The sequence below is a fragment of the Microcaecilia unicolor genome, chromosome 10, assembly GCF_901765095.1.
Source record: "Microcaecilia unicolor chromosome 10, aMicUni1.1, whole genome shotgun sequence".
Classification (NCBI taxonomy): Eukaryota; Metazoa; Chordata; class Amphibia; order Gymnophiona; family Siphonopidae; genus Microcaecilia; species Microcaecilia unicolor.
Window position 1 is genome coordinate 38,719,053 of NC_044040.1, and position 25,977 is coordinate 38,745,029.

The following is a 25,977-nucleotide window of genomic DNA, read 5'->3' on the forward strand; positions in this document are numbered from 1 at the left end:
GTAATAACAAAAACACTTCTGAAATTCTAGAAAAGATATATAGTACAATGACTTTCATAGTTTACCACTGATCTTGAGAAAGCTGGTTCTCCCTTACCCTACCCCAGAATCTATCGGTTCATCTCTACTCAGGTTTCAAGTATTCCCATCCTTAATAATGCAAAATCAAGGCACTTTCTGTATTCCAGTCTCAATTCTGTGGCACTCATGGCCTAGATGTTGAACAGTATCTAGTTGTTTCCTTAGAAGTTCTGGTGGCAGCAAGAAAACCTGCTATCCTACAATACCTATACCATATTTATTGGTGAGATCCTCAGCCTGCCTCTCTTGGAATGCACATTGATGTCCTATTTATTATGTCCTAATAGACAAGGCTCTAGACTCCCACTGCCCCATTGTCTTCAAATTCATGAGCTCTCCTCTTCATATTGGACCTCCACTAAAAGAGCTACCTGTATGATGATAGGACCTAAACCCTGTGCTTTATTCTAGCATGATAAAAACCCTTTGAGTAATGAATTCAAGATTTCTAAAGTATCTCACATGAACAGCACTTTTCTGAACTATTATTACCTTGGGAAGATGGATCAGTGATCATTAGACTTTTAGTCATATTGGCCAAAAATTCAATGCCATCATGATAGGTAGGAACTTAGGATGTGTCTGTAAGACTACTCTAAGGTAGTCACGCCTTCCCACATCGGTGAAGAGATATTACTACTACTACTACTACTATAAATCACTTCTATAGCACTACCAGTCGTATGCAGTGCTTTACAATTGAACATGAAGAAGACAGTCCCTGCTCAAACGAGCTTACAATCTAAATCAGGACAAACAGACAGGACCAAAAAGGATAAGGGAAGGACAGACAGAAGGACACATAAGGATAAGATAAAAGTTACAAGTCAGGAGTCAATAGAAATCAAACAAAATAAAACATGGAAAAGAAAATAAGATGATACCTTTTTTATTGGACATAACTTAATACATTTCTTGATTAGCTTTCGAAGGTTGCCCTTCGTCAGATCGGAAATAAGCAAATGTGCTAGCTGACAGTGTATATAAGTGAAAACATTCAAGCATTACTATGACAGTCTGACAGGGTGGGAGGATGGGGGTGGGTAGGAGGTATGCATGGGGACATCAAAGCATATCATTGATATTCTAACAGGATGGGTGTGGATAGGTGAGGGGTGGAGAGAAATACAGCTTTGTGGTTTATAATGGGCTAGGAACCCCAGATCCTTGTTAAGTCCTTTCTGTTGGGTGTTAAAATATTCAATCATTCTGACTTCAAAGGTCTTACGTTCTTGTATGGTTTTAAAGTTACCTTTCAGGATTCTCACTGTGAAGTCACTGGTACAGTGTCCTGGTCCTGTGAAATGCTGACCAACAGGGGTGGGAACCCTACTGGCACCAGTATTGTTCATGTGATGTCTATGTAAATTGAATCTTGTCTTAAGCATCTGGCCTGTTTCTCCAATATAGCATCCTTCGTTACATTTTTTACACTGAATGATATATATACCACATTGGAAGATGAGCAAGTGAAAGATTCCTTTATGTTGAATATGTTCACAGTGAGAATCCTGAAAGGTAACTTTAAAACCATACAAGAACGTAAGACCTTTGAAGTCAGAATGATTGAATATTTTAACACCCAACAGAGTGGACTAACACGGCTACCACACTCCTCTACTTAAGTCAGGAGTCGAAAGCAGCATCAAACAGGTAGGCCTTTAGCCCGGATTTGAAGGCAGCCAGGGCTGGAGCTAGACGTAATGGCTCAGGAAGCCTATTCCAGGCATTAGGTGCGGCGAGATAGGAGTGGAGTCTGGAGTTAGCGATGGAGGAGAAGGGTGCAATTAGGAGATATTGTTGCCAATCTTATCAAAGCCTCACATACCCCACTAAAGCCAAAATTTGTTTACATACAAACATACACAAATATATACTCATAATACATTGAAGTCTTCAGACAATGACATTGTCATACTCATCATTCTTTGAGAATGTTAATGTAAACTAATGGACTTTACACTTTTCAGGAAAACTCTAGTGTCAGTTGAAAGTCTAAATGAAACTGGCAATGATCTCCAAAGACAGTCATGCAATTGATTGAGCTCAATCATGAGTTATAATTAAATGAGCAACCTTCAACGAAGGAATCAGCAACAAACTAGATGACTGCAGCTGATGAGAGTGGTTTAAAAAAAAGAAGTCATAAAGAAGAGAGCGTTCCCATGTATATCTAAATGTCTCTATCTATCTAGCTATATACTGTCAACCAGTATAAAGATTACAAGTGCAGAATTATATGCCCAAAATAATCACTTCTAGTCAAAAGCCTGGATGTGGCATTCTATTCATTTGCAACACTTGGAATAAACATTGAGGAAATCCTAAATATAGAGAATTAAAATAATCAAGTGCTATTTATATTAATGCCTGAAGTGTACTCCTAAAGTCAGCTGGTAGCAAAGCATATTTCAGCTGCTTCATCATCTTCAGTAGCATTAGGAGAAGAATTGGACTAGTATGAGCAATGGGAAATGAGGGTTCAAATCCCACTCTTAGCACTGATACTTTGGGGACAATTCTACAACTAGGAGCCTGGTAGAAGCATGTGCTACAAAAGAACATAGGTACCTACTTCCCTATATAGAACTGGTGTGTGTGCACCTAAGTTCTGGTGATGCACACGTATCTTACAGTATTATAGAGGTTACTCGTGTGAGTCCTGCCCAGATTCCATCCAGTCGTACACCTATCTGTAAAGTATGAGCTATATAAGATAGGCTTATATTTACAGAATAGTGTTTAGGTAGGATTTTGGCATTTACCTATATATCTGCACATATACACATGTATATGCCATTATTCTAATGGTTTACATGTGTATATTGACACATAACTGTTTCCCTCTTAGTGACTTTAGACAAGTCACTTTTGGCCCTGTTTACTAAGCAACGCTAAGGGCACACTAGCATTTTTAGCGTGCGCTAAACACACCCATAGGAATATATGGGTGTGTCTAGTGTTTAGCGCATGCTAATTTTAGGTGCGTGCTAAAAATGCTAGCGTGTCTTAGTAAACAGGGCCCTTTGTATTCCATTACCTGAGGTACCCACTTAAACTGTAAACTCTTTGAAGAAAGGACATATTGTACCTGAATACTTTTTGTACACCAGAAAAAGGAACAAACTCCCTATGCACAACAAGTAGTCAGAAAAAAAAGTAGGGATGGACAAGTGACCCCAATGCGAGGCTTCTAGATATAAATGAATGTATTTGTTTGAAGCACCAATTGTAAAAGGACTCAATGTTCATTGAAGTATCAAGACTCAACACGGAGCCGTGTTTTAGCATATAAACGCCTGCATCAGTTGTCATGCAATCTATATACAAACACATAAATAAAACCACCAGCTGGTTTTTACCATGAGCTAAAAACACTAGCATGGCTTTGTAAAAGACCCGCTTAGTAAAAATGTACATGCATAATTGTATAATTGCATATACTGAGAATATCGATCTATCCAATAAACTGAAGTGTTACTTACATGTGACTGTTTCTTATTTAATGAATGTAAACAAGTAAATTAAATATAAAACACTATAAATGAAATTGCATTGAGTGAAAGCTAACTTTTTTAAATCCTTCTCTATCAGTGAATGTTAAAAATAAAAAAGACGAGAGAAAGCAGCAAGGTGAACCATATATTTATCTATGCGCTGCATGCTTATTACCCTTATAAGAAAGTGACCCAGTTCTTAGAATATAAAAAGGATTCCACTATTAATTTGGCCTATTTTCATTAGTCGGCATAGTTTATGATTTACACTGTAGAGATTTTCATTATATACTTATAATCAATGAAATGCCGACCTTTAATGTGGCTTTATTATAAAAGCATTGTGAGTGCATCCTTGAAAGTTTTCATATTGATGCTGATGTGAGTCTTTGATCCATATGCCTGGAGGTCCATGACTATTTGTTTTCTGTGTTGCTGAATAATATCAGTACCATAAGTGGTTTATGCTGTCCATATACTCTGGCTCTAAATTAGCTGCATGACAACTTGTGGTTTTATGTGTTTCCATTAACATAGTCTTTATTGATAATGGGGTATCACTGCATATTGTGAAGAACTTTATAATTTTCCATAAGATGCATAGTGGTTCTGTAGTCTTTGCTCCTTAAATCATGCCATGTTCTGTTTATCTTCAAGTAGTATTACCTTTTTTGAAATTACAATTTTTTTTTGCAACCACTTTGACTACTTTTGCATAGCCAATATATTCTTTTGCACAGTGTATGGTTCCAACTTGTTTTATGGTCTTCATGTTTTTATTTTGTATTTTTTGGTTTTTTTTTTTATTTTTTTTAGTTACTATGCACTTATTTTTATGTTGTTCACTATCATAGAACCAATTATGCATTTTGTAATTTATTAAAGGTCTCAACAGTTTGGCTAACGTGTTCTACATGATATCCAGTTGCAGTGATATTTGCAGCTGTCGCTCAAGTCCCTTTTTAACATCCACTGATAGAGAAGGATTTAATAAGGTTAGCTCTCAGTGCAATTTCATTTACATTATTGTGTATTTTATTTACTTGTTTACATGCATTAAAGGCTTCTTTTATCCAGCCATGCTAGCGGCTCCTGGTGCTATAATGCCAACAAAGCCCATTCACAGAAACTTATTAAGTAACACTTTAGTTTGTAATATGTTGCAAGGATAGGACTTACACAAATTAAAAGCAAACCCTATGTGCCTTATGTGTCACCAAACTGACACCAATACATTGCGAGACAAAATATTTACATGAGATGTAGCAACATTAACAAGAATTAATATGGGAATGTAAGGAACCCCACCTCCTCCCGGTGGATTCTTTGCTTAGATAGCAATTGAGGAAAGATGAGGGAGTGGGGAATAAATGAAAATTGTGAACATTTTGTGATACTCTAAACATTGGCTTTTGTTCTTGAGTGAATCTTTGTACTGTTTTCATCTGATTTTGTTAATAAAAAAGATTTTTTTTAAACCCAAGAATTAATATAGCACATCATTCACATAAATCTGATATTGAATCTCCATTGCAACAAAATCCTCAACTAATGACTGCAGAAAAATATTAAACAGAGACAGACAAAGCTGACCCTTGGGATACACCCATGCCAACTATCCTCCAAGATGATTTTTTCTTTAATTGTGTAAAAATATTTATAGCCGCACCATCTCCAAATCTGGGTGAGTTATATCATCATATATATAATAAAGTAATAATGTTACAACAACTACATACACAACGTACACAAGTTTTTTTTATTTTTAAATTAAACTTATGTAAGTTTTTTTTTAAAAATCATATCCAACATCAGAAAGTGCTGTCAAGCATTCTGTCAGTAGTCTTGTCAGGGGAAAACTTGTACAAAATAATATGCTTTGAGCAATGTCTGAAAAACCAAATAGGAGTGTTGCAAATTGTCAGAAAGCATATTCTGTAAAACAGGTCCAACAATTAAGAGACTCTCGATAGATGTTAAGCGTAATGGACCTAAATGATGGTACTTCCAACAATCCTTTATTGGCCATCATAAGGAGTGCAGTGGGGTATAGATTTTCAAAAGAGATTTAAAAAAAAAAGGATGCCTGTTGGTCAAAAATTATTAAAACCCACATAATACAGTCCCAGTTAAAGGGATATAAAATGTGAGTCAGCCAAAAAACTCTTGTAAGTTAATTATTGCATTTTCATTTTAACCAAGAAGGGACTACTTTAAATTTGCCAGTAATTAGAAAACAGGTGAATCCAAAGATGACTTAGAAACAGAGAAAATGACAGCAGATAAAGACCACATGGTGTGTTCAGTCTACCCATCCATACCATCAACTATCTCTCTGTCTCCCTAAGTGATCCTGTGTGCTTGTCCCATGCTCTCTTAGATTCAGATACAGTCTGTCTCCACCACTTCCACCAGGAGGCTGTTCCATGCATCCACCACCCTTTCTATAAAGAAACTAGTAAAAAAGGCCCGTTTCTTAACGCAATGAAACGGGTGCTAGCAATGTAATGAGTCCCTACCATTAATGTTTCCACGGTTGTATTCTGAATATAATTGTTGTTTACATGTGTAAGATTTCTTTATATACAATATTTTTTGTGTAAACTGTGTTACAATGTGGTAAAAGTTTTCCTTGTTCAGGCCCTTCAATCAGTTTAACAATCACATCAGAAGAGCTCCTTACTCGTGAGAATGCAACATACAGTTGCCCATGTGAGAGACTGAGAGTGACAGTGTGTTTTACAGACATTGTGTTTGTGTGATGTCTGTGTGTGTGTTTGTGTGTGTGTGTGAGTGACAAAGTGATTAAATGTTTGTCTTCCCTTCCGTTCTGTGCACTTGCCTCCACTGATGTTCGTACCTTCCTGTACATGATTGTTAGAGATTCAATCCACTCCCCTCCTCCAAGTTCCGTTCTGTCTGATTGGTTCTTCGTTGACAGTGAGAGCCAATAAAACGCTGAACTACAGACTTACGAACCCTACACTGCCACAGTGCCACAGAGTCAGCTTCAGAATGTTGGAGGTGCTTTTTATTATATAGGATATTTTCTTTGATCAGTCTTGATTCTATCCCCTTTCATCTTCATCTTATACCACCTCATTGGCCAAATAACAAAGGGCTTCTTTTACTAAGTGACTGTAAGCCCAATGCGGGCTTACTGCTCGATATAACAGAAGTACTGCCAGGCTACCACAGCAGCCCGGTGGTACTTCTCACACCCACCGTGCCATCATTTCCAGCGGTAATCGGTTACCACTGGGTTAGTGCAGGAGCCTTTACCACAGTAAAGGCTCCCCTCCCCCCCCCCCCGAAATGGCCACGGGGCTAGTGCTTTACTTGCCGCCCGGCCATTTCCTGTAGGAAAGTGAGATCTTCCCTTTTACCAGCTGTGGTAAAAGGGGGCCTCGGCACGTGTGTAAGGCACATGCCAGCGCTGGCCCCCTTTTGCCACAGCTTGGATAAAGGGCCCAAAGATCTTGATAACCTCATCAGCAACCTTGATGTAGTAAAAAGGTCTATATCCTCAAATTTCACTAGTAGTCTATTAGCAGGTATACCCTGTTCTGGTAGAAATTCCTCAGGAACCCAAGTAGTAATTAATGGTAACTGAGCTCTAGTCTGGCAGACCAGGTCTTCAAAATGAAATCCTCTATCTACACCAGGTACATTATATTTCATAAAATATTTTTATCAAAAATTAATATCAAACTATATGAACCCCCTTTAGAATAAATGCCTCCAAAGTGGACAGTTATACTCAAATACTCATCTTTATTAAATACAGTTATACCAAAAAAAAACCACACATCTTTAAAAGTCCATTAAACCATGAAACTCTTGATCACAGTCGCCAATCAATCCATAGCAATAACTTGCTTGTAGTTCCTATATAGACAACTCATCTCTGATTTTCTAACATGCTCCTCAGTTTGAGAAGTTTCATTATGCCCAGCAGTAATCTGACAACAACCAAATGAGTCTTGAAGGATCCTCAATGAGATTTACCAATATTTTAATTCTTTAATTTAATTCTCAATTAAAACCAGTATTTCCAAAAATGTACTGATCAACTTCAACTGTTGTCGATGGTAACTTTTGGATATGCACCAGGTAAAGTACTAACGTACATCATCAATCTGGGAAATATTGTTGAAGCGTCTCCTTGTGTGGCGTCAATCAGAACAATGTTGTTAATGCATCTCCTTAACTGTGGCCAAGTTTTGCACATAGCTTTTTCAAAAGGAAGCACTACAAGGTAAAATAAAAGAGCACCCTGCTGCCCTTTGGAGGCAAATACTAAGAAGGAACACCACTTTATAAACACTATATAAAAATACCTCAAATATGTAGAACCATATGCACAGCCGCTAATCCCTTCAGGGAATCCAAGCCCACAATGTATTTCTCCAAGTGGAAAGTGACCACTGTCACTTTCCCCTGAAATTTTTATACACTGCTCTGTTTCTCATTAACACCATTCAATTTCCCTATTTAGGCCCTTTAGATAGGAAGTATGCCACATGTAAATGAACTGCTTTTTATACAATATTGTTAATTAGCATGGACCCCACTCCCATAACTTGAAGCAGTACTACAAATTGTAAATCAGATAATGAATGATTGTGCTGTCTCCAATGTTCTGTTAAAGGGGCTTCTAATTTACTAATCCTTATATTACTGATGTGTTCCCCATATGGACTTTGACTTTTCTAATAGTTTGGCCAATATAATATAGCCTGCAAGGGCAAATAACACAATACACAACCCCTGCTGAATTACAATGAGTTTGTGATTTAATATGAAACAAACGATCGGAGTGGGATATGCCAACTCACCTAGTTTACAATAAATACAATTACCACATAAGTGACTTCATATTTCTTGCATCTTAGCACTAGAATTGGACAGCAATTCTCCCTGATTTTTACTTCTACAATATGCAAATTTGGGTCTTTCTCTTAGGGACTGATGAACCCCCAGAATATGCCAATACTTTAAAATTATAGACCTTGTATAGCTGGACCTGGAAGAAAAAGGAAAATACAAACTAGCGTATCATTGTTTTCAGTTGTGGAAGGCAACATAAGCCACCTCCGGTCAGCATACAGAGCCCATTTATATACCTTTTTCAATACAGATCTCAGATAACCTCTCTGTAAAAAATCTGGAGAACATATCCACTGCATGTTTAAACTGTTCCAATGTAGAGCATAGGCGTTTCAATCTTAAAAATTGGTCAACAGGGATGATATTACACAGTTCTTTAGGATGAAAACTAGTGTAGTGAAGCGTCATATTACGGTCTGTTTCTTTCCGATAAACAAAGGTATCAAAGTGGCCAGTATCAGTCATAGAAATGATTATATAAAAAAAATCAACTTGTTGTTTACCACTTTAAGCCGTGACTTGTATATTCTTGTCTACCTTGTTGATATAAATCACATATTCCCCAAGTTCCTCCTCCTTACCCCTCCATACTAAAATGACATTGTCAATAAATCTCTTCCAAGAAATGATGCGATTCAAAACTACTCCCGTACACAAACTTATCTTCAAATTTAGTCATGTATAAGCAAGCAATAGATGGAGCTACTGTTGCTCCCATGGCAACTTCCTTGATCTGGAGATAAAATTTATCAAACATAAAAGTGTTTAACCATAAGAGCTCATATGTAACAATGACAATTTTTCTCCTGACAAGGAAGACTTCCTTAGATGAAAATCTATGATATGTAAAGCCTCATCCTGAGGAACATTAGAATATAAAGCATTCACATCTAAAGTGACTAGTAACAAAGGGTCACCCATTGAAACTTAAATAGTTTCCATGTGTTGCATCTAATAAGCTGAGTCCCTAATATAGGAACAAGCCTGCTGTACAAAAGGCTTCAAATAATAATATATTCAGGAAGGGATTCTGAAAAGGACCCCCTTCCTGACACTAGGTCCTGGAGGAGTCCTGATGGATTTGTGTATTTTGGGGGACAAAGTAAATATAAGGAACTTGGGGATTTCTATCACACAAACACTGTTTTTCCACAATGCCCCCATGGAAAGCCTCATCAACAAGAACAGAGACTTGACCTTGTATGTTAGAGAAGTGGTATCTTGATCCAATAATACATAAAAATTGCTGTCCATCAATTGAGAATATGCCTCATTTAAATATTGCAATTTATCCTGTATAACAATGCCAACTCTGAAGCTACTGGTGATTTACAATTCAAAGTATTTACAATAGAATCTAAATTAGTCAAATTCTCTAAAAAGTGAGAAAAGTTTTTTAGTATCCAGTCTTTCCAACCCCATATAAAAACTACAATCTAATAAATACGGGTTAGCTCCATTCACTAAATTTCCTTGCCAGTGGTCAAGTGGTGATGAATAAGTATCAGCGTGTGTGGAAACCTCTCTCTTAGTGTAAGTAAAAATAAAACAACCAGTAGTTCCCACCATAACATTTTCAAAAAACAATAAAAACGCAATTGAAAGACTAACTAGATATTATTAAAAACTATGCCATATAAGAGCATTTGTAACACTCATAAAGAAGACCCTCTCTCACAATAAAAGGAAATTGTGGAGTAACAACTAAGAGAAGAAATATATTTAGGGCCTTGTTTAATAAGCCACGCTGTATGCACGCTAACTTTTTAGCACTCATTAATGCTAGGGACATCCATAGGAAAATAATGGGTGTCTGTCAGCACGTGCTAAAATGTTTGCGCAGCTTAGTAAACAGGGCCCTTGAGTGTGCCCATGAACAATTTTACTATTTCCTATGGATACTTTCAAATTATTATTGCACAGCACTTGGAGGTAGAACCCATTATGACACTAGTGTGTTTTCACAGTGGTAACATATTGTGGCTGCTAAGTTTTCCTAAAAGTCAATTAGAATCTTCTCTGCGGTTGCTTCTCTAAATAAGGTGAAGGGTGAGAATCCATAATTAGACCAAATGCCTCCCAGCAGATTTTATGGCTACACAGAAATAAGGGTCAACAGACAAAATGTAGTTGATACCTATACTAAGTTCAATTTTTTTTTTAAGTATCACCTACAACTTGTCTGTTGACCCTTATTTCTGTATAATTAGTGCACTACCATGGCAGCTATACTGTTTCATAGGTTATCCAGGAAATGGGCTCCACCTGAAAGGAAATTTTACTACCACCAGTTAAAATAAAAAGATTTGATTTGATAGACATTGCAGACAAAAATGGGTCAGTATACAAAGACCCACTGAACAAGTAAGTTAACTCAGTCATTATACTCGGTTTCTTGAGTCAAATTTTCAAATCAACCTTAAATAGCTATTTCCCTAAATCTAGCCATCTTAAAGACAGAGGAAGGCTAGATTTAGGCCTCATATTTATGTGACAGTAAATTTTGCCAGTTATCACTGAACATCTACGGTGAGGGCTAAATAAAAATCCCATCCAGGGAATACTACCTGAGCTACCCCTTTTATTAATCAGCTAAATTTGTGTTCATTGTGATTTTATGTGGAAAAATTATTAGATTTTTGATATACTGCCTTTCTGTGATACAATCAAAGTAGTTTACATTTATGCAGGTACTTTTTCTGTCCCCAGTGCGCTCACAATCTAAGTTATACCTGGGGCAATGGAGGGTTAAGCGAATTACCCTGGATCACAAAAAGCTCTTGTGCATATCATTGCAGATAGAAAACCCAACTGTCTAGGGGACTCAAGGACTGAATTACAGAACCTATGAGTTTTATTCTGCTGTTAAACCTTTTGAAATTTCACGCCAGAGATTCTATTATGCATATAGAAAATAGGCCCTGAAATTTTTCCCGTTGGCCAAATCAAAGGTGAAACATTAATACAATTCCAACAGCAAGCCACAAGAAGTGAGTCCCCTTCTGTAGTCCCCTAGTGTACATCATCTCTGTAATGCTTTTGTGTCAGTTATCCCAGTTGAAATGTACGTAATGCCCCACACCAGTCTTTAGGGCTTGTACATCAGTGGTTCTACTATATAGCACTACTTTAAACTACAAAACCAGCAATTGCTTTAGGGCCTTTTTTATCAAGCCGTGCTAGCAGTTCCCATGCGGCAATGCCAATGAAGCCCATTCAAAGTGAATAGACTTTGTTGGCATTACCGCACTGGGGACCACAAGCGTGGATTAGAGGCCCTTAGTGTTTTATTATTACTGCTTATAACAATTTTCTCAGTTAGTTTCTCTGTAGTGAAAATAGTCGATTAATAAAATATTCTATCTTTTTAAAACCATTGCAATATTTTCCAGCTGCTATCCTACGCAATGATCAAACACATTTTTTTAAAGTCACTAAACAATATTTCTGCACTTTTTCTAACAGATTTAAGCTGACCACACATTATTTATCTACAGCCAGAGGAGAATAGAATGGAAAGCAAGAACTTCCTATACCAGGCCAGAAGCAGACAATCCAACTATGTGCTTTATGGCAAAATATATTAAATTGCGGGTAATATTTTCAGTTTACATGTAGCTGCTGCCTAGAAAAATTTAATTCCATATCCTGATGTTGCATTTTCTGTACAATACTTACTGGTGGTTTTATAATAAATCTTCATAGCCTTTTGTATAGTAAGTTAAAAATAATAATCTTGTGGCACTATAAAATGTCAGCACCATAAATTCTTCACCTAGATGTACTTGTACATTGTGGAAGAAAAACTGTTTTCTAGATACTGCAGTGGTAAACACAAAGGGATGGTCATAAATTGTAAACTTAGAGCAACCAATTATCTCATACTGTACATTTTCATTTCAAGGAGAGTGTTTTCTATAATAATCACCAATGTGGTATAAGTATGTTCATAGTGTTTCTGAAAGTATTTTAGCCATAGCAGCTGTTAGTGTCAACCAAGCAGCTAGAATTCCAATAAATCAGTATATAGTGTGTCACATATAAGTGATTTGGCATGTTCAGCCTCGAGGCTTTAACTATGATCCAGTTAAACTGTACTTTATTTAAAAGATAATTTTCGTAGAAATATGGTTCAGGGCATTTATTTTAATGCTGGATTCTTTTACATGCTTTATGAACACAAAATACATAGTAAAGAGTTGCTTGTCTGTGGCCATGTATTTTAAAAATACAGGCATGGGGTTTCTGCAGCTTCATCCATATTTTCATGGAGATGCAATAGAAAGTTGGGGGGTGAGGAAATAAACCAAAATGAGAGAATTTCTGTGTTAAAAACATTTGGTTTGACATTCTGATACAGAAGTATAATTTCTCAAAATGATCTACTAATACTATAGTATCTGTAGAGAGCAGCAAAATTACTACATACCCATGAAATTTGTATTAGAAAATTATTTTTTCTTCTGTTTTTCTGAGTTGCTTATTTCCTATTTTACCATTCTGAAAATGGAATAGTCACAGTACATATATATATGTCACTTCAAAAAAATAAATCTGCTAGATATAAAAAATAGATTTTTACAACTCTGCCTCAAATTGTAACTAACAAAACCTAGTTGTGGAGAGCACCTTTAAACTGTTATTTTCCCATTCAGGGTTTCCCTTTGATTAAAAAAAAAAAATAAGAGGGAATAGGGGGAACCCATGGGTGTCCAGACAGGGTTATATATTTTTTCTCTTAACAGTTTGAACCACCAGAAGAGGTGTGATGCAATGGTTTCAAAGCATCCTGCTGAAGAGGAAGTATGCATGCAGTGTTTGAAAGAAAATGTTAAAAGTTAAATAAAATTAAGCACACTTACTAAAATAACCTTGTTTTGGGCATTGCAGGATCTCCCTTGCTGTTTCTTTTAAGTAGCTTTTAGGAGCATAATATTCTGTTCAAATAAAAAACACACATTGAGAGGCAGTTTTCAAATTGCTTGCATTGCTGCAAAGCCCACAGGTATTATTTATCCATGCTCTCTATACCTTTTCAAGGTGAAAGAAGAGACATTTGTTTTTCATTTTGAAAATTACCATAGCTAGTTTCCTGTGCAAAATGGTGCATGTAGATTTTAAATGCAATCTATGTGTTTTTCCTCTCTCTCCAATCTAAATGTGCCTGGGAATCATGACCCCCTAATGTAGTGCTGTGGAACCCTATATGTACTTTGAGCTAGGTTAAGGTAGGCATGTTTCTGACAGTCCTATTATCTGGGTAATTAGTATGGGTGTGCAGCCATAAATTTTCATTTTTGTTTAGGTTTCCATGTTTACAGGGATTTTTTTTTATTTTTTTCCATTTTAGGGGCAATGCCCAATGGTGCACACTTTCTAACACAGGAGAAAATCCAAAAATGGGGAGAAAGGGTTCCTGTCATTTCGGGCTGAAAATGTTGACATTTCCCATGTTTCAAATGAATGCATATCCCATTTACTCAGATGCAGTGGCGTACCAAGGTCGGGGCATTGGGGACGGTGCGCCCCAGGTGCACACTGCATGGGGTGTGCAGGGAGCAGCCACAAGGCTGTTGGCTGTGCCGGTTCCCTGCTCCCTCTAACATTTCTTCCTGGTCTGGGGCAGGGAACTGGCAGAGCCGACAGCCACGTAACTGCTCCCTAAACCCCCAGGAGGTGAGGCGCCTGGGGGGGTCATGCACTGGGGGAGGGGGTGCACAGCGTTAGTTCGCCCCGGGTGGCAGCCAACATAGGAACACCACTGCTCAGGTAAATGGCTTTCTGAATTGTCTTCATGAAACATGGAAGAATTCTGAAATAATCAATATAAACTCTTCTTTGTCCTAAATTCAGCATATGTGTTTAATCAAAACACATCTACAGTGTATACCCCATTTAAAGCCTACTACTAATAAGCAAAGTATCCCACTGTTATCCAAAACCAAGTTTCAGTTCAAAGTGGCTTACAGTTTGCATTCTGGTTGAAAATTACAATGATTGTTTACATTTGCTTTCTGGTAGAAATTGCAGTAATGATTTACAAGTAGGAAGCAACTAACAATTGGGAATCTGCTATCAATAATGGTTTGTGATTAGGAAGCAAAAAGGTCTACAATGCCTTATTTACTTATTGTAGAATTTTTTTAAGAGGTAGGTTCAGTTCTTTCCTGAACTGGAGATAATTGGTGATGCTTCTTGTGACCTTTGGTATTGACTTCCACCATTTGGAACACAGGTAACTAAACCCAGCCATGTAGTTTTTGTAAGTTATGTTTCTGCAGTTTGATAGGAGAAAGAGCAGGTAGCCTCTGGTTTCTGGACTTGCATTTCGTGGAGATAGTTCAATCATATCTAGCATATGTTCAGGCAATGTACCGAATAGTATTTTATAAATGATGGCACTAGCTTTGAAGATTAGTCTTGCTTTGATTGGCAGCCAGTGGGGTAGGTTTTTCAGACTGTTTGTAGTGATTTTAATATGTTCTCTTTACACACTATGTAGACTGCATTACAATTGTCTAATTGTGATAGGATCATTGATTGCACTATTGTCTGGAAAATGTTAAAAGTTAAATAAAATTAAGCACACTTACTAAAATAACCTTGTTTGTGCATTACAGGATCTCCCTTTCTGTTTCTAATTCTGATAGTATCATCGATTGTACTATTGTCTAGAATGATTGTCTTGGAAAATAGTTCCTGATCCTTCTCAGTTTCCATAGTATTCTGAAGCGTTTTGGTGTTACAGCTGATATTTGATTGTCCAGTGATAGATGTTTGTTGAGGATAATTCCTAGTATTTTTAGTTGTGCTTCTATTTTGTATGTTTGATAGTTGATTATGCAGTTTTGGTGTGATGCAGGGTTGTGAGGGCTTGATAGAACCAGGAATTTGGTTTTGTCCCTATTTAGTTTGAATGTTTCAGTCCAGATTTCTATAAGTTCCAGACCTATTTTAACTCTGTCCAGTATTTCTGGAACACTGTTTTTGAATGGTATGTAAATAGTGATATCATCTGCGTACATGAATAGGTTAAAACCCATTAATTCCAGTTTTTTTCTGAGTGGTGCCATCATTACATTGTATTGGAGATGTTGGTGATCCCTGTGGTACCCCACACTCAGAGGTCCAAGATGTTGATAGCTGGTTGGACATCTTCACTATGTAGGATCTGGTCTTTAAGAAACCTTCGAACCACGCAGTCACTTTTCCGCTGATTCCTATGTAATCGAGCAGGGCCATTAGTGTTGTGTGGTCTACTAGATCGAACAAACTTGACATGTCAAATTGTAGTAATAATATATTCTGTCCTTGGCTTATTAAGCTTCTGAACAACGTTAGAGTGGTTATGACCATTTTGGGGCGGTGTTATGGTCTGAACCCTGATTGTGATTTATGTAGGATTGAGAATTTTGTCATGTATTCCATTAGTTGTTGTGCAACCAGACCCTCCATTATTTTGGTCAGTAGTGGTATTAAGGCCACTGGTCTGTATTTTGTGAGATCGCTGATCTTATTAGTTGCATTCTTGGGGATTGGCGTATGATTTCTCCTTTATCTTTTGGGAATTGATCTTTTGATAGCATATATGTGATGTGTTTAGTGAAGCATTCGATGAACCATTCTGGTGGGTTTTTCATCATATAGTTGGGGCATTTGTCTAGCAGACATTTCACATGTGCGTATTTTGTCAGTTTCTGCCTTCACTGTGCTTATTTTGGGTGATTCGAAGGTGACCCAGATTCTGTCTGCTATGGTCTGAGTGGTATTGGTTTCGCATTTTTGTAAGAAGTCGGTGATGGATGCGTGAGATGTTGTGAAGTTAGATCTTGTTTTTGTTATTTTTTTGTTCGAAATACCATGCAAGCTCATTTGCAGTAGGTGGTGTTTCAGTTGATGCCAGTACATTCTGGGTTCTCATTAGATTGTTCATGAGTTCGAATATTTTTGTAATGATCTGTTCTGGGTTCGCATATGTGTTGTAGTATTCTGCTTTGGCTTTCTTTATATTATGTTTGTAAGTTCTTATAGCTTTCCTCCATATGTCTTTGTTTAGTTCTGATTTGTTTTTTGCCCATATTCTTTCTAGTTTCCTGCATAGTTTTTTCAGTTAGTAATTCAGCATTGAACCAGGATCTTGGTTGTTTTTTTATTTCTTGTTTTCATTTTGAATGGTGCTATTTTGTCCAGTATGCTTTTGCTTGTTTCTTCGCAGTTTTCATGAAGTGGATGTCATTTGGTGCTAGGTTACTATGTTTGTTCCTCACTGTTGTTCAGAAAGTGATTGTCCACCTTCCCTCTGGTTGTGAATGTGTGTGGTGGTTTTGATGTTCTATTCTTTCCTTTCTCTTTCCATTTCAGTATGAAATTGAGCTTGCTGTGGTCTGACCATACCACCTCTTCCCATTTGTGATTTTCTAGCGTGTGTGTGTTGTTTCCTAAGAACCTGTGAGCTAGTATGTCCAAGAGGTGGTCTTTTGTATGTGATGAGACAACCTTGTGCTGTTGTGAAATTCCATTGGTCTAGGAAGTTCATTAGTGCTATGGTGTTGGTGTCGTTCTGTTTGTCTAGGTGCAGTTTGATATCTCCTATTAATAAGATCTTTTGTTGGTTTGTGCAGGTATTTGATACAAAGTCCAAGAACTCTGTGCATGCTTCTATTATTACAATAATAGTTGTTCTTTTTCTATCCAATCACTCAGCACTGCTGTTTTGTTAACTGCCAATCTCGCATTTATATATCCTATGGGTATTGGTTTATATTTATTGTAGTTTTGGTGCATTTTAACTGTAGATGTCTATGTGGTCGATCTGGTTTAGGTTAGTGGTCCTGTTAATTGTTATTCTGGCTTGGCTTTCTATCATTTATTGTTGGTTTTGTATCTACTTTGTTATGAGGGTCGTATTCTTGCTCTTCCAGTTGATTAAATAAGAGGTGGAGGTGAGGATCTGAGGCTTTTTTCCTCCGATTTCAATCATACTCCATTGTGGATGTGTTTAGATTAAATACATATTTAGGACAGTGAAGAGTTTATATTGATGCAGTCTCTTTGAACCTCTTGAATATTTGTTACTGGAAGAATTCTGAAATAAACCATGAAAACAGAGAACTATCTTATGTAATGTAACACTACAAGCTGTTTTCACAGGTCAACTAACATTGTACCTGCAAAATTGGATTCTTTTACAGCTGTCCACTCTCAAGCTGGGTAAAAGCCCATGCCTTCTTCAACAAGGTGCATGTTGTTACTTGATTGTTTAGAGGCATTCCTGAGGGCACAGTTTAGATGGGGGAAGAAAAGCATGTAGGTTTGTGTGGTCAAAAACTGTGTTTTGTTTCCAATGGAAAAAATGACCTGCTGAGAAGCAGGTGCAAATCCTGTGAACAGTTTTAGGTAAGGCAATAATGAAGACCGCTATCTGCATACTTTTGCTTATATTACTGCAGCAATGTCTGTAAGTATAAAATACTTCCAAGGTTTACAAAACTGCAGGTAGACTGATTATCCACCACCCTAACATATGTTATGTTACCCTAGAATTAGACAACATTAGGTCAGTGTTTAGCCGCTGATATCCCTGTAAAAATATTCTGAAAGACAACTAGTTAACTCGGACACTTTAATGTTAACCAGATAGCAAATAACGTGACAAGAATTTTTGACCATACTTAACTGATTAAAGTTAGCCACATATCATTAAATATAGGTATGATCAGGTTAACCTTTAGCTGTACCCATGGCACACTCATCACCTCTCCTTAACTGGTTTAATTTTAACTGGATGACATGTCCAGTTAAAATTCAGTGACCTAGGAAATTTTTTAAATTATGTTTTTAGTTAGCTTCTACAGTTTTCTAAGGGCCCTGTTTACTAAGCTACGCTAGCATTTTTAGCATGTGCTAAATGTTAGAGACACGCATAGGAATATATGGGTATCTCTAGCATTTAGCGCATGCTAATTTTTAAGACATGCTAAAAATGTTAGCGCACCTTAGTAAACATGGCCCTAAATTTCAACATCAACGAATTTCCCTCTTTAAAAAAAAAAGGGGGGGGCGGGGTGTAAAACATATTCTAATGAAAATTGGTTGACACTGAAATTATACCAATTGAATCAACACCATGAAATTTCTGTATAATAGATTATCAGTATCTACAGCTCAAATTGTTACTCAAAAATAAATATGTATTGCAAAAATGACATGTACAAATCTTTTCAGGCATTCCCCAATAATATACATATGGAAACATCAAAGCAAACCTGATGTGAATACTTACTGCTATCCTGGACCCTCTAAGTTTTTCTTATCAGTGTCAAATCTGTGCACTTTCGTTTTGAAGTTGATCAGGTCTACATAAAAGTCTTGTATATTTTATGAAATGTAAGTGATAAGTAAATTATTTTATGGTCTGTTTATTGAATTGTATCTTTATATGAAAATATCTTATCAGTTCAAAAGCTGTAAATGAAATCCAATAAAATAGTTAACTACAACCCCTTATACTGTTTCATGTTTTCATTTGTACTACAGAAAAATATGGGAGATTATATATATATGGCACCTAAAAATATTGGCGCTGAAATTTGTGCCAACTAAGCGTATTCTATAATCGGCATCTAGATTTAGGCGCCAATTATAGAATATGTTTAGTTAATACTTCAGCACCAATATTTGCGCACATCCATTTACACTAACAAAAACCTGGTGTAAATCTCAGCATGTAGATTTAGGTGCATTGGGCCATATTCTATAGGCACCTACATTTTAGAATGTCCATGAACCACCCATTTTCCTGCCCATAACCACTCCCCTTTTTGCCTCAACACATTAGAAGTTCAGCATACATTGCTACAGAATACGCTTAGTGATTTGTGCGCCTAAATTCTAATCGGTGCCTATTAGTGCTCATTATTGCTTGTTAGGCGCTGTTATCAGCGCTCATTATCTTAAGCCAATTAAGTTACTAACAGTTATAGCATCCACACTGATTTCAGCGCCTAAATCTAAGCGTACTAGAATCCAGGGGATAGTGTTAATTAGCTGTGTTTCAATTTGTATAGTATTTTCATTTTAAAAACTATTTTTCTAAAGATAAAATACTTTGTACCTAAGTTGACAGTATGTTAAATAAGTAAACTTATAGCAGTGCGCATTAGTCAGTGATTCTAATAACAATCTTTTGTATGTCCTTTTGCTCTTTTTATAGCATAGCTGAATCTAAATTTGAAATTGACTTATCTGTAGTCCAGAAAGTTCTTCAAGAAGACCATGCTCTGTACAGTGTAGGGAAGAAAACAATGGAACAGCAGGCTCTCATTCTAAGAGCATCACTGGATAACAGCTCATATAAGAATTCTAGTAATCCTATCTCTCGAAGAAAATTGGATGCTTTGTATAGTGTGATCAAAAAATGAGTTTTCAAGACCACTGGGCCCTTCTTAAGCCTTGCTGTCACTTTTGAAAAATGTAAACAAAACTCCTTATGATTTTATATATAGTAGAAAAACAAAGGCTAAAGGAATGCACACGTCTTATGTACTGGTCTAATACAGTAACAGTAGAACATGCAGAAAGCTAAAACATGATGCCAGATAAAGGCAACACAGTTCAATTTATTTGACCATTCTCTTCCCATTGTAAAGACTGTAGACCTGTTTTTTTCCTCACCACTTTTGATTTTCAATGATAGTATGCTGATCTAATTGAAGCATGACTCACAAGAGCTAGTCATAAACAGTAAAACAATATTAAGTACAACTTGTTTGTTGACCTTTATTTCTAGGGGTAAATGATAAAGCTATGCCATTAATACCAGTCACAATATATATTAATAATCTTCAATTACTATTCACTAATGTAATTCTGCAAAGAAGTAGGTTTCAGAAGTGACATGTTTTCTCTATTACCAGTTACCCCTTAGATAACAGCAAACGTGAGACTTGAATATGCTGGACTTCAAGTTTCAGAAATTCAGCTGAAGCCACTAAGGGCAAGATGCACTAAAGACTCGTTAAAGCCCTTTCCTTACCGATTCCCTTAGCGAATTGGTAAGGAACGGGCATGCATCAAGGAATAGGAATGCAAATGAGCTGCTCGTTGTAGCTCACTTGCATTCTCTATTCCGTCGTTAAACAGTCGGCCGGTCGAGCATGCGCAGAGCAGCCCAGCCCCGGCCTCCCCCCAATCAAAAAAAACGTCCATTTTGGCTGTCATTCCCCCCGGCAATAATAAAAATGTCTTTTTTGGCAGTGCTTCATTCAGCTGAGAGACCTGGAAGTCCCTGAGCCAATCAAAACGCGTTTAGCCGAGCCAAGCGCGCTGTGATTGGCTCAGAGACTTCCAAGTCTCTCAGCTGAGTGAAGCACTGCCAAAAAAGACGTTTTTATTATTGCAAGGTGGGAAGGCGGCCAAAATGGGCACCCATCCAAAAAAAAAAAACATCCATTTTGGCCGCCTTCCCCCCCTTGCAATAATATAAAAACGTTTTTTCCTTAAATGAAGTAATAATTTTAAAACGTGTTTTTAATTAGGTTCTCTTTGTCTAATACAGTATTACATTTTGTATAAGGATCAGAAAACATTCAGAATGACATATATGCAATTGTTGAGAAAATTAGGTGGGTGGGTGTGACTTTTTCACATCACTGAATGAGAAAAGAAGTAATTTGTGTTGGAGGAAGTGTGGGGAGGAGGGACCAATCCAGCATATATGGTAGATGTGCTCCAGAAGGAGGGGAGGAGTTGGGGGAATCGTGCAACAATTAATGGGAGAGAGATATGGAGGATTATCAGTTTTCCTTTTCTGTTGGTGAGCCCTTGGTCTGCCTGTGCAACAAGCCCTCTTGGTGTAACAAATTATGCTGGCTGCAAAGTGGAAAGCATTCACATCACTGGTTTTGCAGAAGGGTTGGGCAGCCTGGAATAAGATTATTTACTATCCAAATGAACGGCCATATGGAATAGGCAATTAGGGAAGTCTGAGAAAGTGTGGGGAGCTTATGCATACTTGGACCAGGAAGGAGCAAAGAATAACTGTGTGAAGAAGATAGGGGTCAAACCAGTGTCTGCACTGACCTGAATATGGAATTGAGGTGATGGGGGATCACTAGGCAAGTAAAGGAGGTGTAGTAAGTTGTTTGGGGGCTAATATTCAAAGTGATTTAAGCAAGCAGGACCCTCCCAGTCAGCAGCCCCATCTCCCGGTCACAGGATAGGACACCCCCCCCCCCCCCACGAGGCCTACCTGACTTCCCTGGTGGTCTAGTGGGGTGTCGGAGGCAGTAGCAACCCCCCCCCCCCCTTGCTCCTTCCCCTAGCAGCAGCTTCTTGAAAATGGCTGCCGTGACCTCTCGTGGCACTGCAAGTACTGCGCCTGCTTTTAATTCTGATCAGCCCATTAGGCACTCACACCTGCTCTGTGGCTGACATAAGTGTGAGTGCCTAAATTAGGTGCCTCTATACTGGATTACACTAGTATTTTATAATACAGAACCTAGGATCCTAGGTTGCTTTACAGAATAGGCTCCTACTACACTCCAGGGGCCCTAAAAGGAAATAGTAGTAGTAGAGGTGCCCAGTTATAGAATGGCCCTGAAACCGTATCATTTTATGTAACTATTGTACCTTTCCGGTTTTGTGTGCAGTCACTTCTACAATTGCATTTTCCAAAGTAACATATTCTGTTTCAATGTGCTTTATATGGATACATGTTGCCTTGCCTGCTTTTTGGAAGCCAAGTGTTTCATCTGCTAGAGTTTTCTGCCCTCCAGTGGTATGTAACCTGTTCATATTACTTACTGGGAACCTTTTGAAGTAAGCATTTCATCTCTACAGACAGAAGTACAATTGTTTGTGCATTTGCATCCTTGTAGCTCATCACATTGAATGCCTGCATCTAATTTTTTTACTGTTAGAATGCAGTTCTCAGTTTGTGTCCATGCATTACATCTTTCTTTCTTTTCAGTGCAATCAATATTCATTGTTTCGACTGATATGCCCAATGAGTCACTTTTTGGTGGAGTTGATGTAACATTTTCTTCCTCTGTGGTCAGAAAATTATGCTCATTGTGGAAATGACAGTGAATGTGGTCTTCAGGAATATTCTTTCTGTGAAAAATACTTTGTGATTCCTTTTTTATTGCAGATATTTCATAGTTTTTTTCCCCAAACAGCTTATCATTGTGTTTAACAATTCCTTTCACATCTTTCATGTGTAATTCTGTTGGCTGTTCATATTCAGACTGTGGAAATAGAAATATGATAATCTAAGTATGCATAAACTGGTATTAAGTACCAGCAATGTAAAAATAAGTTGCTTCAGGGTATATAAAAGAAAATCATAAAATCCGAACACTGCAGTCGTTCTCCTTTCCTCTTCTATCTAATCTTAAATATAAAAGTGCTGAGAAAACTAATGCAGTGAAACATACAGACCCTTTTACTCACATATAACATGACTCACCCCAACTTATTTTCAATCTGAAGAAAATGAATATAAAGTACATGAATTTGGCTCAATAGTATCTGCCACTTTAATAGTCACCTCAAAAGTCAGATAGTTGTGGAGCACCCAACAAAATAGACTGTGTGAAATCCTAGCCTATATAGATGTTCCACAGACCCTTGAATTCCAGCCCCTGTTGTATCGCTGGAACAATCCATCCATAGCTCACACTAGAATCTCACAGAAACAGCTCCATTCTGGACAACCACAGATGCTATGCAGTTCCAGTTAGTTTTTTGGGCATATTAATTATTTCATTTGCGCCCTACCTTTTGTTTAGTTTAACCATCCCATTTCTCTCAGAGCTTTGGAATTTTCTTACCCCCCCCCCCCCCCCCCCCCCCCCCCCAATATTTTAACAATCCCTTGCTTTCAGGAGTTTTCCACCTCGACGTATGAGGAGAGACTTGCGGACCTGAATATGTATACTCTGGAGGAAAGGAGAAACAGGGGTGATATGATACAGACGTTCAAATATTTGAAAGGTATTAATCTGCAAACGAACCTTTTCCGGAGATGCGAAGGCAGTAGAACTAGAGGACATGAAATGAGATTGAAGGGGGGCAGACTCAAGAAAAATGTCAGGAAGTATTTTTTCACAGAGAGAGTAGTGGATGCTTGGAATGCCCTCCCGCGGGAGGAGGTGGAAACGAAAACGGTAACGGAATTCAAACATGTGTGGGATAAACATAAAGGAATCCTGCTCAGAAGGAATGGATCCTAAGGAGCTTAGACGAGATTGGGTGGCAAAGCCGGTGGCAGGAGACGGAGATGGTGCTGGGCAGACTTATACGGTCTGTGCCAAAGCCGATGGTGGGAGGCGGGACTGGTAGTTTGGAGGCGGGGATAGTGCTGGGCAGACTTATACGGTCTGTGCCAGAACCGGTGGTGGGAGGCGGGGCTGGTGGTTGGGAGGCGGGGATAGTGCTGGGCAGACTTATATGGTCTGTGCCCGGAAAAGGACAGGTGCAAATCAAGGTAAGGTATACACAAAAAGTAGCACATGTGAGTTTATCTTGTTGGGCAGACTGGATGGACCGCGCAGGTCTTTTTCTGCCGTCATCTACTATGTTACTATGTTCCTATCTCTCTGTTTTTAGTTCTGCCTTCTTTATAAGTAATATGTAGAACAAAGCTTTACAGCTAAAGTATATCAAGCCACAGTTTATCTCTGTGGTCTCATAATAATTCAGTTTCAACTATTCTTCCCAATCTTTTTTCCAGTCAGCCTCTTTAGCTTAATACTGAATGAGTCTGTCCTGCCTCAACTCAGTGGATCGATGTCCATACTCCAAAGAGTGCTGAGCCCTACTCTCTGACTCCGGGAAAGCTTCCTCCCCCCCCCCCCCCCCCCCCAACATTGAAAGTGTTACTGTATGCATTGTGGTCAACATGCTATGAGGTGTCGGAATCAAGGATCTCTGCATCTGCATGAAAGGAGGCTCAGAAAGAATCTGGGGCTGATCCACAGTTGGCACAAGCACCCTCAATGCCTAAGCAGTTTGCAACTGCAGCATCTGTACCAGAATATCCCTGAGCATGGCTCGGAACCACTCATTAAAAGAAAAGGCAAGGAGAGCTGGAAGAGAGGCAGCCTGAGTCAGTGTTGGACCTAGCAGGGACCTGACTGCTGGAAGTCTTGCATACTAGCACCTCTTTCAAGGAGGGGGAACACTCCTCCTGGTGCTTGCACTTCTCAGGTATGAGCGATGCCGATGCCTCGGCACTCCCAGCACCATGTGTCAAGGTAGACCAATACTTATGCTTCTTGGGCTTCCCCAGTGCACAACATTGTGGTCCTTCGGTGCTGACAAGGACAACATTGAAACTGTACATACCCTCAGTGTCTAGTTCGATACTGACCGGTCCAGGGTCCTACTCTCAGTACCCGATGTCTCTGGAGCCGGCAGTCCCGTGCGCCGTGGGTGACCGATGACGGTGCTTCTTAGTTTTCTTTCGGTGCCCGTCATCGGCGCTCGGCGGTAGAGACGAAGAGGAGGTAGAGCCACCCCCCCCCGGCCTTGAGGGATCGGGTCTGACAGGGTTCGGTCCCGATGGCCCTGGGTAGAGGGAGTGGCCGGGGCCAATTGCCCGCGCGGCCACTCACCCCCGCCGGCAGGCCGACGGTACCTGTACTGTACTCCTGGGGTCGGTGCCATCGTCGGTGCCGATTTCGCCGACATCGGTACCGAAGATCCGGCCGTCGACATCAAGGGGCCGGCGCAAGTTCCGAAAAGACGGTCCCGAAGAACTTGCCTCACCACCTGTGTCAGCTTCCATAAGCCGAGACACAAGGTGCACATCTTGGTATTATGCTCCGGCCCAAGGCACTGGAGGCACCAAGCGTGGGTATCGGTTTGCGAGATCTGCTGGCCGCATCGACCACACTTCTTGAATCCGCTCGGGACCTTCGAGGACATCGACGGAAAAATCGCGTCGGCGAACTCAAAGTCGTCGATGGTGGCGGTGAAAAAGCACACCCGAAAAAGAAACGACCGCGCGGCCACAAGGCCGCAACGAGGTGCCCCCGCGGCTAAAGACAAGGGGACTCGAACGTTTTTGTTTTTTTTTTACACAAAGGAAAGGAAAGAAAGAAGTATGCGAACGCGTTCGTAAGAGAAAAAAAACTCATCCGGTTTCCGGGGCTGACAGAGAGACGATAACACGTCTCTCTCCAGAGCGGAAAAGAAAAAAACTGAGCGGGAACGGTCGCGCACGGGCGGGAAGACGGCCGCGCATGCGCGGTGGGCATGCCCTGCGTGCGGGACCGCCCGCGAAGTTTTGTTCCGGTTGGTGGGGGCTGCTGTGGACTGTGCTCAACCCAGTCGTGAGCACAAGCAGCCTGCTTGTCCTCGGAGAACACCAGCTACAGGTAAGGTAAAATTAGGTTTCATACCTGATAATTTTCTTTCCATTAATCATAGCTGATCAATCCATAGACTGGTGGGTTGTGTCCATCTACCAGCAGGTGGAGATAGAGAGCAAACTTTTGCCTCCCTA

General features: G+C 39.0%; 1 protein-coding gene across 1 annotated transcript in view; it reads left to right on the plus strand.

Moving 5' to 3' along the window:
• The window catches only part of SLC2A13 (solute carrier family 2 member 13), a 277,867-nt gene extending 264,857 nt beyond the window's left edge, over positions 1-13,010 (plus strand). The window contains exon 11 of the mRNA XM_030215885.1: positions 11,934-13,010. Coding sequence (XP_030071745.1) covers positions 11,934-11,979 — 46 coding nt within the window. The 3' untranslated portion in view covers positions 11,980-13,010. The remainder of the gene's footprint in view (positions 1-11,933) is intronic.
• Positions 13,011-25,977: the final 12,967 nt, after the last annotated feature.